Here is a 16,559-nt window from a genome sequence, read left to right as displayed (position 1 = left end):
AAAGCTTCAGGGAATGGAAATGAGGTGGGCGCAGGGGCAAGAGGAACCTGAGCCAGGAGAGAAGGAAGCCAAGAGCCACAGGATGGGAGCAATTATTTTGACCCATAATTGAAATTTATGGAGCAAATAATAAGTCCTATTGAACACTCACCATGCAGCGTCTATCTCATATTGTCCTCTAGATTGAAGCCAAATATATCTGTTCTCATCTTGGGAATACCAAATGAGCAAAGCTAATGGGTTAGGCCCCATCCAGCCCCTGGCCTCCCAGCCCCCACAAACACAGGCATATGGCAAGAGCCAAAGAGGCACAGGGGTGCCCTCTGGCAAGACCCCACCCACACCCAAACCCTTCAGCAGGCATGTAAGTGGCCTAGTGCACAAGTAGCAGCCCATCCCCTACCTCTGGCCACCCACATGTGTGTGCTCACATGCCGCCCCCCCACACACACACACACTGAGGACAGGGCAGACAAACACTCAAACTTCTGCCACAGGCCTGGCCCTCCTGTCCTGCTCTTGCCTGGAACTTGACACCCCACGCTAACTCTCACACTCCCAAGGGCAAGGACTGAAACAGGGAGGTTGTCAGAGGAGCAACAGGGCGCAGGCATCTCCACGTAGGGGTCGCACCCCCAGACTACAACCCCGCCATCAGAGGAAACTCTGCACCAGTTGAGAAGGAAAGGAAGCGGTGCCCTGTATCCGGGGGGTGCCTACTCCCCTCTTCTCCCCTCTTCCCTCCTCTTCCCTAAACCTCCCTGGCCTCTGAGCCTGGTTCACGTGACTCGCCTCAGCTTGTCCCCAGGTCACCAACCATGTGCCAGCTAGGCTGTCCAGAGCCCAAGTAGGTGAAAGGGAGACACGTCCCAGGGGGAGGGCGTGCCAGCCCTGGCTCAGAGCCCCTCATACCCCTGGAGACAAGGGCACAGCCAGGGTGGAGGGGACCAGAAGGAGCAGCCCCAGGCCTCGCTGTTCTCTATGGCTTTTTATTCCTATGTGATTTTACTGCTCATTCATATAGGGATTGGAGCCGTGGCGTACGGCGGGGGCGGCCAGCGGAGGGCTCGGATCCTGAGCAAGGGGGCCCGGAGAGAGGTAGGATGGCAGCCCTGCCCTATCCTACCACAGGCTGCTAGCCTAGCCGAGGGAAGCCTTCCTCTTGTTCTCTTCCCACACTGACCTCTTCCCTAGCCAACGGGTAACAGGGGGGCAAGTAGCTGCTGGACCCTCTCCATCCTCTATCTCAGCACTGGAGACCCCCACTACAAGGCTGGCACCAGGAACTGCACTGTGTCCCAAAGCAGCAGCTACAGAAACTGGGACTTCAGCTTGAGGAAATGGGCCTGACACAAGGAAACAAGGTCCAGAATCCTGTGTGGCGCGGAACAGCCACTGGACACACAAAGGGCAGCTCAACCAACAGTGTGGCCTGTCCCTAAGGGCTGTCCAAACACAGAAGGTGAGATCAGCCCTCGTGGCTAGTGGCTCACACCCAGCAAGGTATGCAGCACAGCCTGGAGACTGTAATGGGGAGACCACAGGGGTCACAGGTGGACAGCTGGCCTGTCCCTCTCAGACCCCACAGGCTACAGGCCTTTGGCCTGTCCTCCCAGGGGTCTCTGCTGGCCTACAATGAGGGTGTCAGAGGCCAAGCTCTACCTTCCTAAGCTCCTGTTTCAGGGAAACAAGTGCCGAGTGTGCCCTGCAGAGAGGGGGATGGGGAACCCCTATAGAGGCCCAGTGCTGGGGCTACAGCCTGACCCCATTTCCAGCAGCTTGGAGTCTTTGCTCTGAGGGAGAAGACACAGAGAACCCATAGTGTGGCTCTGTTTATTTGCAGTCCTTCTCACTCCACCCCATAGAAAAAACACTCAAGAGCTCGGCAGAGGGGCTGCCTGCTGTTGGGGAGAAGACAAGGAATAGCCAACAGGCCAAGGGGCTCATCCCAATCTTCAGGGTTAGCTGCTGCCTTGGCCAAGAGGAGGGAGAGGAGAGGGCCCCCATCTGCCAGTTTGGCTGGGGGAATGAGCACAGAACAGAGGCCCAGGGTCAACAGAGCAGCCACCGCCAAGGACAGAAGGGGCCCTCAGGCCTGGTTAGGCCTTGGGGACCAACCCTGGTCTGCCACAGGTTGCTGCCCCGTAGGTCTCCTCTGCACTCAACCATGATCCATGCCATCACCGCGGCCGCAGGAACAGGAGGTGGGCATCCATGACATTGGTCCCAGTCAGCCCCGAGTGCAGCAGGTGCGCCCCGCCTCGGAAGCAGCGGAAGAAGGTATGAGAGTCATTGCGGGATAGGAAGGCAGCCACGTCCAGGCCCTCAGCAGCAGCCTGGCTGGCAAGCTCAGGCACGACCCAGGCCCCAGCTGCCTCTGTGGGCCCATCCTGTCCATCGGTGCCACCACTCAAAAACAGCACCTCCAGAGGCCCCAGTGGCCGTTGTCCCAGCTCTGCTCCGACACGCAGAGCCAGTTCCTGGTTCCGGCCACCCTTTCCTGAGCCCTGCAACTGCACGGTGGGCTCACCACCAGCCAACAGGCAGACAGGGCCCCCAGCCTCCACCACGGCCTCCAGGGCCTCCTTGAGCTGCAGGTCTGGGAGATGGAGCTCAGCTGCCAGCTCCCAGAGTTGTGCCTCCTCCTCCACGGAGGCCCCAGTCACAGGCGGGGTGAGGTGGGCTCCGGCCACTCGGGTGAGCAACCCGTAGAACCGGGCCACACTTTTCACGTCACCCTGTATGGCTGCGCTCAGCACCACCGCCCTGTACCCCAGTGCCTCGGCCTGCCGCTGGGCCTCAGCCAGGGCCAGCGCATTTGAGCCAATGATCACGTTGAGCACGTGACCACAGCTGTGCGGCCCGTGAGGGTCAGAGTCAGACTGAGCCAACACAGTCTTCACGGAACGGGGCAGGGCAGCTCGAAGGCCGTAGTGATTGAGGATGTGCAGGCAGTCTTGCACGCTGTGGACGCTGGCCACGGTGGGGCCGCTGGCGATCACCTCCACTGGGTCCCCCACCACGTCTGACAAAATCAGGCTCACCACCTGGGGAAGGGTCGCAGAGGCAAGGCTCAGTCCCTCCGGTGCCTTACGCCATGGTCACTGAGGACAAGCTGCCACGTATTCTAACCCCTCTCCTGGGGGTCTGCAGAACATGTGGCCATCTGGACACCCCACTCCCTTCCTCTCTGGTGCCCCTCCCAGCCAGCCCTGTGGACTCCCACACCGGGATCCTGCCAATTTGTATGCTGTTCCAGGCTTTTGTCTCCCTGGCACGTGGGTCTGGCTCTACCAGCCCAGGGCTGCCTAGGGAAGCAGGGACCCACACACCTGGGCAGGGTAGGCAGCCTGAGCCAGCCCCCCACCCTTGAGCTGGGACAAGGCCTTCCGGATGGTGTTCAGCTCCTGGATGTTGGCTCCACGGGCTGCCAGCAGCTTGGTGAGTGTCTGCTTTTCTTCCAGTGTCACAGGCGGAATAGGGGCAGGGAGCAAGGCTGAGCCCCCACCTGCAGAGACAGTGAAGAAATTGGGCAGAGGGGATAAGACTGCAAAGGAACCTCTCCACTTAAGGAAGCAGGCAAGCAGTACCCACATTAGGGAAGGGGCTGCTGGAAAGATGGGGTTAGGGTGACCCCGTGTGGACATGTAGAGAACGTGTATAGAGTCACCACAACCTGGGCACCTAGTCCCAGCAGGCACTGGAAGAACTATTCCTTTAGCGCTTGAAACAGAGTAAACCAAGAGGAGACATTGAGACCAAGGATGGATTACATAGGAGCTAGAGACCTGGGTTCTAGCCCCAGATCACACTGGCATAGATGGCAGCCAACAGCAGGGACAATTTACCCATGACACCCTGAGTTACCTGCTCCCTATATTCCCTCCGATGGTCACTAAAGTCAGTCAGGGGAGGACCCCACAGCTCCCAAGGAGGCCAGATAACCTGCCCAGGGTCACCCAGAGGTTAGCCATCCAGGCTCCTTACTGTCTCCCTTGCTCGGGGACCCTGGGGGTTCAGACTAATCATCTCTCCCAGACCTGGTATTTGCAACAACCACCACCCCCCGCTACACTGTCCTGAGCCAGTCTGGCACCCACACCTGAGATGAGTACAAGCAGGAGATCGTCAGCTGTGAGACCTTCAGCCAGCTGCCGGATGGCCACTGCAGCCCGAAGTGCATCTCGGTCTGGCAGGTTGTCCTCTGCACCCTCAAATACCTGGACACAGCTGTGTGGCTTCAGCAGCATCTCCCTGAAGAGAGAGAGAACAGACAGCAAGAGATGAGGTGGGCTCCTTTCCTCCCACCTGATTTCTCAGCTGTACGGGTGAGGAAGACCAACTGACACCCATCCTGGAGCCAGTCCAGACCCTGAACAAATGGGATGCTCTTGAGGGAGGGAGGCCTGATCCAGCATTGGGTTTGCGCCTAGCTCCCCCTCCCGGGGCACAGTGGGCAGAAGCCTCCCCCCCAGGGCTCTTACTGCTTGCCAGCATGCTCCATGGCAGCACGAATCCCCTTGGGCACGCTGATCACACCCTGCACGAGATGCTGGCCCAGGAGCTCCTCAGCTGCAGCTGCCATGCCCAGCACAGCCTTGCCAAAGCCCACCAGGTAGAGGTTGTGACGCAGCTGAAAGCTCCGATCCCGCACCTTCAGCAGCCCACTGCTAGGATCCAAGCACAGTGCCCGTTGCAGCATGGGGCCTGGAAGCACAGCCCCCACAGTGCTCTCGAAGAGCTGCTGTGCCTGCTCTGCCAGGGCCATGCCGCTGGCCAGCCGGACCACCGGGCTCCCCATGAGGAGCGGACGTAAGAGGGCTCGGGCCACGCAGGGCAGTACCTGCAGGACCACAGCCATGCCCCACTGCTCTCAGCACCACCGGGCACCCATGGCTGCCTAGGGGAAAGAAAGCACCAGTGAGGCTGCTGGAAGCAAGACCAGAGACAGACACCCCCCACAACAGCCACCTCTCTGAGGGCGTGGGGCCTCTGGACCCCACAGGGGCTGCTGCAGTGGGCCATCTGCCAGCCCAAGACTTTCTGAGGCCCTCAACTGCCTGATCTCATGCCAGTTCTCAGAGCCCAAGCCTGCCACCTACCATAGCCTCCTCTTCTGTAGGTTATCCTCTGGACCTCTGGCCACTCTGCCCTGAGTCCAAAGGTCCTGTTAGCTGAGCCCTCCCCCTAGGCCACCTGTTCTGGCCCGAGAGTTAATCATTCACAGAGGCAGCAATTCCTATCCACAGGCTCCTGCCCCAACCCTTTTCCACCCCCTGTACTTCTGAGTGTTCATTCAGAGGCAACACCGCTTTCTGGGACAGTGTCCCTGCCTCTTTATCACTTCTGTTGCCAAGAGGCTGCTGGCTGTCCCACCAACTGATTGAGCCTTACGACCTGCAGCATGCTCTGTGTCACTGGCTTGCGGATCTGGGCTGGGGAGCCTGGGAAGGCTAAGTCTGTGTCGGGAGGCTGTAGGCTCAGAGGAACACTGACAGGCAGGCTCAGAGCACATCCTCAGGACACACAGCCTGAGGAATCCTAGCACTCCAAGGCCAGTCTAGCAAAAGGTTCAGGTTCAAATGAGAAGTGGCAGCAAAGACTGGCTCATGCTGGAAACTTAGACAAGTCCCTAGACACCACATTGAGGTGGCGCCCAAGCTACGACAGAAAAGAACACCCTTCCACCTACCTGGCTGGCCAGACCCAGCCCTGCCAAGAACACACATTTCATTCTAACAAGACAAGTCTTGGGTCATACATACCACCCACCCACAGGAGTGAGAGCCGAATGTCTGGAGCAGGAAAGGCCAGGCTCCTACAGCTGAGGCCAAATAGTCTTTTTCCCCCTGGGCAAGGTAAAGGCCAAAGAAGCCTTGGGGTGAAGGTCAGAAAGTTGTAAAGGAGTTCAGGGACAATGAAGCCCCAAACAGATCATCTCTAAAAAAGGCATCTACTTTAATAACGCCCACCATAAACGCTAGTGGCTGACTGCAGCAGCAAGCGCGGACAGCAGCGTTAGGAGGCTGGGAATCAGGCTCCAGCTCCACCACAGTGACGGCTCCTTTCTTCATTGGGCCTCGTGTGCAAAATGAGAGGTGGGATCAAAGACCAATGCTTCCCCCTTGACATCCTTGGCCTCTCTGAAGCTGCCAGGTTAATACAGAAAGCCTGAACTCAAGACACTTTATCCCACACTCAAAAAAACCTAACAACCTGTAGCCCTCAGCCATCTCGCCAGCATGGTTCTCACCTTTCCCGTAAGACCAATGCTGCCTGACTCCAGCCCTGAAAGGGAACACAGAGGACGCTGGCTTGGGGACTCAGAAAATGGGCTCAGCTTTTGCCAGGAAGCCCCTGGGACTGGCCCATTGGGCTAGGAACCAAAAGCGGCTTAGACTCTAGCAACAACTTGACAGCCTGGGTGAACTTTGTACCTGTTTCCCAGATGGACACAAGCCTAGAGGACCCTAGCCTGGCCACGGTCTACCAGGGCCCACGAGAGGATGGGGGGTGAGAAGGGAGGGTCTTCAAGGGTTAAAATACAAGACGTCCAGTTAAATTTGAGCTTCAAATAAACGAGAAATTTTTAAGAATGTCAGTATGTTCCACACAATATTTGAGACATGCCTACACTAAATAATTACTGGTTGCTTATCTGAAATTCAAATTTCAGAGCTGCTAACCAGCCATTCTCCAGCCAGGACAGCCTCCCAAACGAACTCTCAAGCACTCCGGCACCAAGCTCGGAAACCCCGCGAAGCCCCTCCTTGACTCCGCCCCGCCACCAAGTAGGGCTGGAGCCACTTCCGGCCTTCTCCAGCCGCACGTGCCCCCGGAAGTAGCGTCAGTCTCAGGTCTTTGCGAGGGAAGTGGCTGCCGCGTGAATGTCCGGTGGTGACCGGAGAAAGAAGTGCCCGCCGCCACCTGGACCCGCCACCGCCCGGCCCATGGGCTGCTTCCGTGGGCCTTCGCGCCGTGAACTTACCGCTCCACGGCTCCCGGCCGCAGTTTCCGGTACCGAGGGCCGGAAGTACTCCCGGGTGGACGGAGCGGAAGCCGGAAGTGTGGTGGGAGGGGCGGGGTTGGGGTGCAGGCGGGAGCCGGACGCGGTGCGGTGGGTAAAAGGAGTCGCGGCTCGGGGTTTGGCTCCGCCCTGACCTCTGGCAGGCTTGGATGGAATACCCTTTTGGCTTCATTGCCTTCGTCTCTGCAGTGGGGGCAACAATCCCTGACTTATCGATTGCCTTAACCGTCCGCTGCTTTATCTCTTAGGAGCCCATCCGTTAGCACACATTCCTTGCTCCTGTTAGGTGCCTGGCACAGGACTGAGCAAACGAGCTGAGAATTACTGTTTCCCCACAATCCACCCCTTCTGGAGCCAGATTAAATCACCCTGGCTCTTCCCCACCACTATAATCCCCCAACAATTTTGTGTTTGGCCCTTTCCCTCTTGACCAACCTAGTAACAGCTCGGACTTGGAAAGTTCAGTCCCGTGATCCTTGAACACACGAGCTGTGTATAAACAACGAATGACCCTTGGCCAGCCTGTGTGCACCCTTGAGCCCTGCGGAGGCCGAGAAAATTAAAGCCATCCCACCTCAAGTTTAACATTAGCACAAGTACAGCCCTCTTAGCTTCGGCATCCATCTCAGCTGTGACCAGGGACTGAACTCTACCCTATCTTAGTTACAGGAAAAACCGCTATACCCCACCCTGCAAACACCCCTGCAACAGCTAATCAGCTTGCTGCAGGGAAATCTGAAATTTCCCCACTTCCCCCCACCCCCCAAGCCTCCGGTAACCACACATAAAAACACCTTGCTTGGCAGGTCTGGGGCTCTCGCTCCTGTGCCGCTGTGCTGGTGACAGTCGTGAGCCAGGACTCGAATCCGAATAAAGACCCTCATGTGTTTGCATCGGTGTTGGCTCCTTGGTGGTCTCTCGGACTCGAAACTTGGGCACAACAAGCCCGACTTGATGCCTTCCCACATTCGAAAGACAAGTGCGGACCAGACTCTGAAGACACAAAAGAGTGCATTTTTAAAACTGTTGTTTTCTTGGGGAGGAGGGAAGGGAGTTACATCACAAATCACACAGTAGACTTTCCAAAAAATCTTAAACATATGCCCCCCTTCCCTTTTTTTTTTTTTTAAGATTTTATTTATTTATTTGACAGACTGAGATCACAAGTAGGCAGAGGCAAGCAGAGAGAGAGAGAGAGAGGAGGAAGCAGGCTCCACGCCGAGCAAAGAGCCCAATGCGGGACTGGATCCCAGGCCCCCGAGATCATGACCTGAGCCGTAAGCAGAGGCTCAACCCACTGAGCCATCCAGGTGTCCCCCCACCTTCCCTTTTGCAGTTGCCACATCTCTCTATATCATGTTCTGCTCTCAGGAACTCCTACCTCCTTCCTAACTTTGTCTGGATTTTTCTTTGCATTTATAATAGAGGACCTTTTATTCCCTATCATTCTCTCCCAAACTTCCCCACTCCATCCTTAAAATGAAGGCACCTTCAGGAGGATCTGCCCTCTTTAGATGTAGGGAGATGATAAATACTTGAATGTTCAGTTTTTCCTTGCTTTCGGTAAGAAGTCTTTATCCATTTTGAATTTATTCATTCCTCCACCATTCAACAGACATTTCCTGGCCTATGTGGGTCAAATGCTATAGCTACTGGGATGAGTAAGAAGTGGTACTTTTCTGTTGGGAATTCTACTTTGCTTTTGTAATGATAGTCCCACACTGCTGGAAGGAATGTGTATTTGGGGACCTCTTTCATTATTTACTACCAGAGATGGATGAACAGACACCACTTACTGTGCCATTGCTATTCTGTTGGGAGTGTAAGCAGGATTATACCCATTTTTGAAATCCCCCATCCCATCCCATAGCTACTCACAAGATATATTTAACATCAGGTTTAGATGCCCACTGGACTGTGAGGTCTTAGAAGGTGATGACTTGGTCTAATTCATATTTGCATCTCTACTGCCTTGCATAGGACCAGGCAGGGTCCTATAGCTGGGATTGCCTTTTTTTTTTTTTTTCTTTTGTCCCCCCACTTTATTTCCTTCTATTTTTAATGAATTAACTAGAGAATAGTGAAGTACTCGGCTGCAAAGTGGTACAGACCCAAAGTGGAAAGAATCTCACAAAAGGAAAAGAGACGGTGGTGAGTAGAAGTAGAAGCCTTCATGAAGCAGTGGGATTTAAGTCTAAGAAAACAATTAGGCTCATGAGACTGCATACACATACCTTGAGAGTAGGTATGAATATGTCTACCTTTTTTTATTTTTTATTATTTTTTTTAAAGATTTTATTTATTTATTTGACAGAAATCACAAGCAGAGAGGCAGGCAGAGAGAGAGGGGAGGAAGCAGGCTCCCCGCTGAGCAGAGAGCCCGACTCAGGGCTCGATCCCAGGACCCTGGGATCATGACCTGAGCCGAAGGCAGCGGCTCAACCCACTGAGCCACCCAGGCGCCCCTACCTTTTTTTATATATAATGTTAACTATTTTATTGTTTCCAAGATTTTATTTATTTATTTGAGAGAGAGAGAGAGAGAGCGTGCGCAGAGGAAGGGGCAGATAGCAGACTCCCTGCTGAGCTTGGAGCCCGACGCAGGGCTCCATCCCAAGACCCTGAGATCATGAGTGAAGGGGAAGTCAGAAGCTTAACTGACAGAGCCAACCACGCTCCCCTGTCTATAGTCTTTTTAAGTGCACTTGGGCTAAATAAGTAGGGCTAAATAAGTATCAATGTCAAAAATGTGACAGGCGATTTCAGTCCAAGGAAATAACTGGTTGTGTAGACAAACATGATGCAGGGGTGGGGTGCCTGGGTGGCTCAGTCGGTTGAGCATCCGACTCTTGGTTTCAGCTCAGGTCATGATCTCATGGGTTGTGAGATCGAGCTCCACATAAGGTGAATGCTCTCTCTCTCTCTCTCTCTCTCTCTCTTACTCTGAAAATAAATCTTAAAAAAAAAATAAAGTGATTGTAGGAGAGGAAAAAACTTTTCCCTCTATTCTCTTAGGTTCAGTGGCTGAGGCTCTGGGACAAACTAAACTGACAGAAGACAGATTAACAGGAGAAAAAAGTTTATTTCCTATGTATATGGGGGGCCTCACAGAAACAAAGTAAAAACCCCAAAGAAGCCATTAGGCCTGAGAGCTTATATACCATTTTCAACAAAGAGTGATAAATTTGAGAAATGTGACAAGACAAAAGTTCAAACTTCTCGGGGCAGTAAATTGTGGGAAAGTATACATGGGGGGAAACTAATGGAAGATAAGGATTGCTGTAGTAAGATTTGTTTGTACAGATTCATCCTGGCCTTGGTTTTTCATCTCCTGGTACAGGCAGGACTCCTTTCTCTTGGGAAATTTATGACCTGCTTTTAGGTAGGAAGGAGAAGGGCAGCGAGCCTTTTCTGCATCTAATCTCAAATGCCTTCAACTCAAAATAATCCTTATGTCTAAGTGGCATGTTTTGGGGTGGCATATTCTAATCCTCTTCAAATGGACCTGAGATATTCAGCCCACAGCTGTTAGGATCTAAAAACCCACTGATAAGAGAATTTATACAAATAAGTTATAGTACTTCTAAACACATTAAAAATGTTTTTCTAATATTACTAAGGCTTATATACATGTTACTTTTTGCAGTGCTATTTTATGTTTTTAAAAAAATTTTGAGGGACGCCTGGGTGGCTGTCAAGAGCAAACCCCTGCGTCCCGCCAGGAGGTCACGACGCGTAAAGAAGAGAGAGAGAGATGGATATGATGTAACTCACTTGATCTTTATTGGGACGAGGTCCGCACCACTATCGTGGCCCGGTCACGGTCCGCTGACATTGTCACGGAGAAGGAGACGTCGCCTCACAATCTAGACAGAGAGGTCACCGCAGAAGTTGAGACTGAGGACCAGCGAGTGGTTGGCAACGAAACTGTCAGGGCGTCGGTAGCACTGGTGATGATGTTCTCCCGACAGGGAACTCGCTTCGCCTCAGTCCGACCCGATGCCTCTTTATATACTGTGCTAAGTCTCTTTCATAAACACATCACATCACTTGTTTTTCTTATGCTTACACACCAAAAACATAAACACGTCGTAAACATGTCTTAGTTTACGATATTTCGCACAAGTCAAAATATTTACAACTTGTTACTCCGCACTAATCTTATCACTACACTCATATGGTCTAGGCTTATTTGCTATGTGGTTAGTTTCTATTTTGTTCCTTTTGCCTGTTTACATTTAGTAGGGGTTTGCACCTACTACATATTATTTTTTTAATTTATTTATTCATTTATTTATTACACTTTATTGAAGGTTCGTACTCACTACAGTGGCTCAGTGGGTTAAAGCCTCTGCCTTCAGCTCAGGTCATGATCCCAGAATCCTGGGATCAAGCCCCGCATCAGGCTCTTTGATTAACAGGGAGCCTGCTTCCTCTTCTCTCTCTCTCTCTCTCTGCCTGCCTCTCTGCCTACTTGTGATCTCTGTCTATCAAATAAATAAATAAAATCTTTTTAAAAAAGTAAAGACTATACCTAAGAAAGCATTAAAAAAAAAAAAAAAAAACCTATTGAAAAGACCACTTAAGGGGCGCCTGGCTGGCTTATTCAATAGAGCACATGACTTTTGATCCTGGGGTCATGAGTTCAAGCCCCACACAGGGTGTAGAGCTTACTTTAAAAAAAAAAAAAATCACTTAAGTATAAGCCTTCCCCATTATTCAAGCAAGCCAAAAGAGAGAAGGCAATGTCCTGGGGTACAGTACTCATACGCTTTTGAGAGAGGGTTTACTAAATTTATTGATTTGGATTAAGCTTTAACTTAAATGTTCCCATTTAGAGCAAAGGAGGAGGTTCTCCCCTGTGTGATGTTAGGTCATCAGTGACCAGGGGAAGGTGGTGCTAATGGCTTCCATCTCCACTAACAGTGTTGCATCTCAGGAGTTCTATGTGGATAAAGTACTTGGTCCCTATAACTCTGAAATCACCCTCCCACCCCTGCACACAAGCTCAGGAGGCTCACTGGAGTAGTGAATGGTACAAATTCAAATGAGAACAGCGCTCAGTCTTGGGCCTTCTGACTTGGAACTTTGCTATAAGGAAGTCCTGCTTGAGGGAGAAACTGATTAACCGTGACTGCAGCCATCTGAGGTTTCAGATGCCTGAGGAGGTCTAGAATGCTAGTGCATACTGTCAGTGCAGCAGAGCCAGCAGTCAGCCCCCTAAACTACCCGCTCCTCTATCAACATCCACCCTGCTGTCCTCCAACCTCAAACCAGGGCGGTGGTTACGAGTGCTATTTACCACCCAAGTCCCGTTCTCTCCCCCTCCAGCACTCCCTGGTCCCCTTGTGCTTGAGAAGTTTCATTCGTCTAGTTCTGGGCAATGAGTAGCAAGTAGAATCGGTGTGATTCATTTGGGGGCAGTTAACTGCCCAAGTGAGGCCTTCCTGAGCATTTTTCCCTTGGACTTGGCAACCAGCAACATTCAAGATGGTGGCTTCTTTGCCAACCTAAGTCCTGAGTGACTGATGGGAAGAGCCACCCTGCCAACCTACAAAGGATGGGTATTGAAAGTGGAAAATAAACCTTTGATGCTTAGAGCCACTAAGATGTGGGAAAACAAAACAAGACAAAAGTCACTAAGATGTGGGGGATTTTGTTACTGCGCCGCGACCTAGCCTACGCTGGCTGATATGCACACTTTACCCTGTTGCAACTCGATTTCAGGTGCATCTTAGAATCCTGATCTACTCTTGGTATCGTATCATCTGGAAAACATTGGTTCTCACTGGCGTTCATCCTGCTAGATGCACCAAGAGCTGAAGAATATCTTGCTGTGCGTTCACAAACCCAGGAGAGGCTTACGCACTAACCACTACTACAAGGCAGGAGCACAAAGCAGAAAGCAGCTTCCACGAAGAGTTCTTTGCCTCAGTCTTGGGTCTCTGTGGCACGGCAGATTTTCGGTCCATCAGTTCATGCAGTTTCCGGAGTCTTTCTTCTTTATTGCATTTTAATTGTGACTGGACAAAAATAAATGATAGCAAGAGTTCAGGACCAGCAAGAAATGTAGGATGGACGTAGAACCAAACAGTGAATAGGAATGTATTCGGTCTTTTCTCCAGTAAGATGCACTCAGTTTGGGGATTCAGTGCGGAAAGACTGTGCATATCATACTGCATCCGTAAGAGAACCTATAAGATGTTCTGTCACCTTAAAGTCCGCTGTGAAAATAAAGTCGTGATTTTAAAAATTTATTTATTTATAAAACCTGAGATAAGTCAGAGGCTCTTCGTCCTCAGCTCCAAACTGGAAGCAGGTGCCTCCACAGGGAGGCACTCCTGAGTTCGATGTGAGGATGGGGTAGTGAAGGGCCACTCGGTGGGAGGGAGAGGGGAAGGAGGCAGGGAGGGGCAGAGCTGGCTTTTAGTGAAGGCAGTGAAACCCCTCAGCTATTTTCTTTGGAAGAAGGGGTGGGGGATCCAAACGGTGCACCCGGAAGCAACTCTGCAGGGACCAATGGGGACTGCGTAAGTTCAATCGGAAAGGGTTTTTAAGCCTTTTGAAACAGTTCTGTAGGCTTAGAGGCAGAGGCCCTGGGGCTCTAGGCAGCCCTTCCTGGATCTGGGCAGTCTAGGCTTATCTGGGAAGAACCCATCCCTTCCTTCCAGAACAAAAAGGCATTGTTTACCAACAATGGACTTTTTAAAAATGTGAATGATTATCTACCCTTTGCCCTAGAAACAGGGCTGGAACGTTCCAGCAGAATGTGAATCCAGGCTCTAGGCTTATTGGCTGTGTGACTCTGGGAAAGTTACTTGAACTCTCAGAACGCCAGTGTTCATCATTAAAATGGGATTGAGGGCATTGAATTAACAAGTATTTTAAAGTGCATACGGGGGGGGGGGGTGTCTGGGTGGCTAAATTGGTTAAGGATCTGACTCCTGATCTCAGCTTAGGTCTTGATCTCAGACCCTGCAAGTTCGAGTCCTGCATTCAAGCCCTGCGCTGGGCTTAGGGGCTCCATTATGAGCATGGTGCCTACTTTTAAAAATTAAAATAAAAATACAGTGTACGGGGGCGCCTGGGTGGCTCAGCCAGTTAAGCATTTGCCTTTGGCTCAGGTCATGATGCCAGGATCCTGGAATCAAGCCCCGCATCGGGCTCCCCGCTTTGCGGGGAACCTGCTTCTCCTTCTCCCCCACTTATGCTCTCTTTCTCTCTGTTGTTTCTCAAATAAATAAATCTTTTTTTTTTTAATTTAAAAATAATGTATGTAGAAAGGCTCTAAGTTGCAGCTGGACCAGCTTTGTGGGTGTGTGGCCTGTGCAATTCACACAGGGAACCAAGGTCAGAAGGGTTCTGCACTTGAATATTGAATATTGTTGAATATTCTACTGCTGCTGTCTTGCATTTGTTAAATTTTTCAAAGAAGGGGCCCATATTTGTATTTTGTACCAGGCAGTGCAAATCATGTAGTCGGTCATGCTACCTGGAGAAGATGCCCTCCTTTCAGATTCCCCTGGTCTGGAGCTCAGGATCTCTGAAGAATTCCAGTAAGTGGCCACATGTTAGGAGTGCCAACGCTCCACACCAGGTGTGGGGGTGGGGGCGCGCAGAGGTGGCACTACGCTTCCTGAGCAGTTCTGAGGCTGTCCTGAGACGAAGTCCCCTTGCTAGGACAGACACATCCTGGCCAATTGGCTCAGGGAGCTCTTTAAGCAAGAGACCTAGATACCCTGCGCTGGGCTCACTCAGTAGCTGAGGGTCACACTTTGAGTCTTCTACAGGCTGATCCCTTGGGGAACTGAACACTGCCTGTAATTCAGGCAGGGTACAAGCCACATGAATTGTATGAAATCAGCCCAGGGTTCCTGGAGGCGGGGGAATCAAACGTTCTAATCATTTAAAATGCTCTTAAGTATATATTAATTTGATCAACAGAAGGAAAAAATTTTAAAAAAGTAGAAAATATGTTTCACTGAATGAAACCCCTGCTGAGGTGCCTTTAATGCCACTGGAAGAGGTTTATAACTTCCATTTTGATGAGGGAGCAGAAGGCTGACTGAGGACAAAGCAAAAGGCTGACACCTTGCAATCTCCCCCTCACCCGCACCACTCCTGGGTGGGACAAATATGACATTTTTTTTTTTTTTTTGTTAAGATTTTATTTATTTATTTAACAGATGGAGATCACAAGTACTCAGAGAAGCAGGCAGAGAGAAAGGAGGAAGCAGGCTCCCGGCTGAGCAGAAAGCCTCATGTGGGGCTCAATCCCAGGACCCTGGGACCATGACCCGAGCTGAAGGCAGAGGCCTTAAACCACTGAACCGCCGAGGCGCCCCCAAATGTGACATTCTTGAGGAATCTCCCAACTATCTTGATGTTAATGGCTTGTTAAAAGGGAAAGATAACCTTGATCAACGCCACAAGACCTCCTACCTCTTGGGCCCTCTTTAGCATATGAAAGTTCAGTTGAAACCTCCCTTCCCCTCCCCTTCCCCCAACCGCAGGGTACATTACCTGCCATCCTTCACAACCCGGGGCAGCTGCTCTCCCTGCCCACGGGTCCTGTCCCCGTGCTTTAATAAACCACCATTTTGCACCAAAGATGTCTCAAGAATTCTTTCTTGGTCATCAGTTCCGGACCTCACCCCACCAAACCTCACCTATGTTCTAGAACTTAATCGATTTAATGTCAGATGTTCCCTCCACTCCTGGCCATCATTATTTCCTTTTGGCGGTAAGTGAAATAAATGAAGCATTCATTTAGCAAATCAAGCAATTTGTCAGGTATGAAGTGGCTCTCTGCGAACAGAGAGTGACAGCCGAAACGTGCTGTGTCGTCACCGTGGGCGGCAATTGTGTTCCGACCTTCTGCTCCTCCTCTGTGGCCATTGTGTACACACACACACCCCACCCCACCCCCACACCCTTCCCAGAGAAGAGTCACCTAACTCTAGGTATTCTGAGGGCTGGGTTTAAGAAGTTGTGGGGGAGGGGGCGCCTGGGTGGCTCAGCAGGTTAAAGCCTCGGCGTTCGACTGAGGTCATGATCCTGGGGTCCTGGGTCAGAGCCCCGCCTCGGGCTCTCTGCTCAGCAGGGAGATTGCTTCCTCCTCTCTCTCTGCCTGCCTCTCTGCCTACTTGTGATCTCTCTCTCTCTCTCTGTCAAATAGATAGATAAAATCTTAAAAAAAAAAAAAAAAAAAAAGAAGGGGGAGAAGGAAACACCACCGGTAAAGGGTGCCTCTTTGACACCTAGACTGTTTTAGCAGAAGGCAATCGAGACCTAGCCGACTCAGAAAGAGCTCCTCACCTCTCCCTCAGCTGCCTACGGAATTCAGAGAGGGGGCCTGTAACAGGAAGGGAGCTGTTACCAGAGATAACTGTTTACATCAGAAAGTCTTAACCTGCAGGGCATGGCAAACATTTGTTTACCAACCGTTTGTGAATTGTCTTCCTGCGCCTTGAAGCCCCGGCCCCCTACCCTTTTCTCCTTGCTCGGATAATAAAGAAACCTCAAAGGCGGG

At 51.5% G+C, this 16,559-nt stretch overlaps 1 protein-coding gene and 1 long non-coding RNA gene across 7 annotated transcripts; one reads left to right on the top strand and one right to left on the bottom strand.

Annotated features, from left to right (window-relative positions):
* Positions 1-1,815: 1,815 nt before the first annotated feature.
* On the bottom strand, positions 1,816-7,117 carry GLYCTK (glycerate kinase). 6 transcript variants are annotated; one of them, XM_059161074.1, is made up of 5 exons: positions 6,989-7,061; positions 4,485-4,900; positions 4,103-4,254; positions 3,333-3,508; positions 1,816-3,047 (listed from the first exon to the last, which is right to left on the bottom strand). In XM_059161074.1, exons 2-5 carry the CDS (start codon positions 4,859-4,861, stop codon positions 2,181-2,183), a joined length of 1,572 nt encoding a protein of 523 aa, XP_059017057.1. In that variant the 5' UTR covers positions 4,862-4,900; positions 6,989-7,061; the 3' UTR covers positions 1,816-2,180. The 6 variants fall into 6 exon arrangements, with proteins under 6 accessions (XP_059017057.1, XP_059017058.1, XP_059017059.1 ...); XM_059161075.1 differs by lacking the exon at positions 6,989-7,061 and adding an exon at positions 6,438-6,552; XM_059161076.1 differs by lacking the exon at positions 6,989-7,061 and adding an exon at positions 5,103-5,247 and having other exon boundaries at positions 4,142-4,254.
* Positions 6,742-9,234, top strand: LOC131824005 (uncharacterized). The gene is made up of 3 exons (XR_009350729.1): positions 6,742-7,017; positions 8,181-8,304; positions 9,102-9,234. It is a non-coding gene; the product is annotated as an uncharacterized LOC131824005 (long non-coding RNA).
* Positions 9,235-16,559: the final 7,325 nt, after the last annotated feature.

Source organism: Mustela lutreola, chromosome 2 (assembly GCF_030435805.1).
Source record: "Mustela lutreola isolate mMusLut2 chromosome 2, mMusLut2.pri, whole genome shotgun sequence".
In the NCBI taxonomy this organism is placed as follows: Eukaryota; Metazoa; Chordata; class Mammalia; order Carnivora; family Mustelidae; genus Mustela; species Mustela lutreola.
This window is presented reverse-complemented; position numbering and strand designations above follow the sequence as displayed.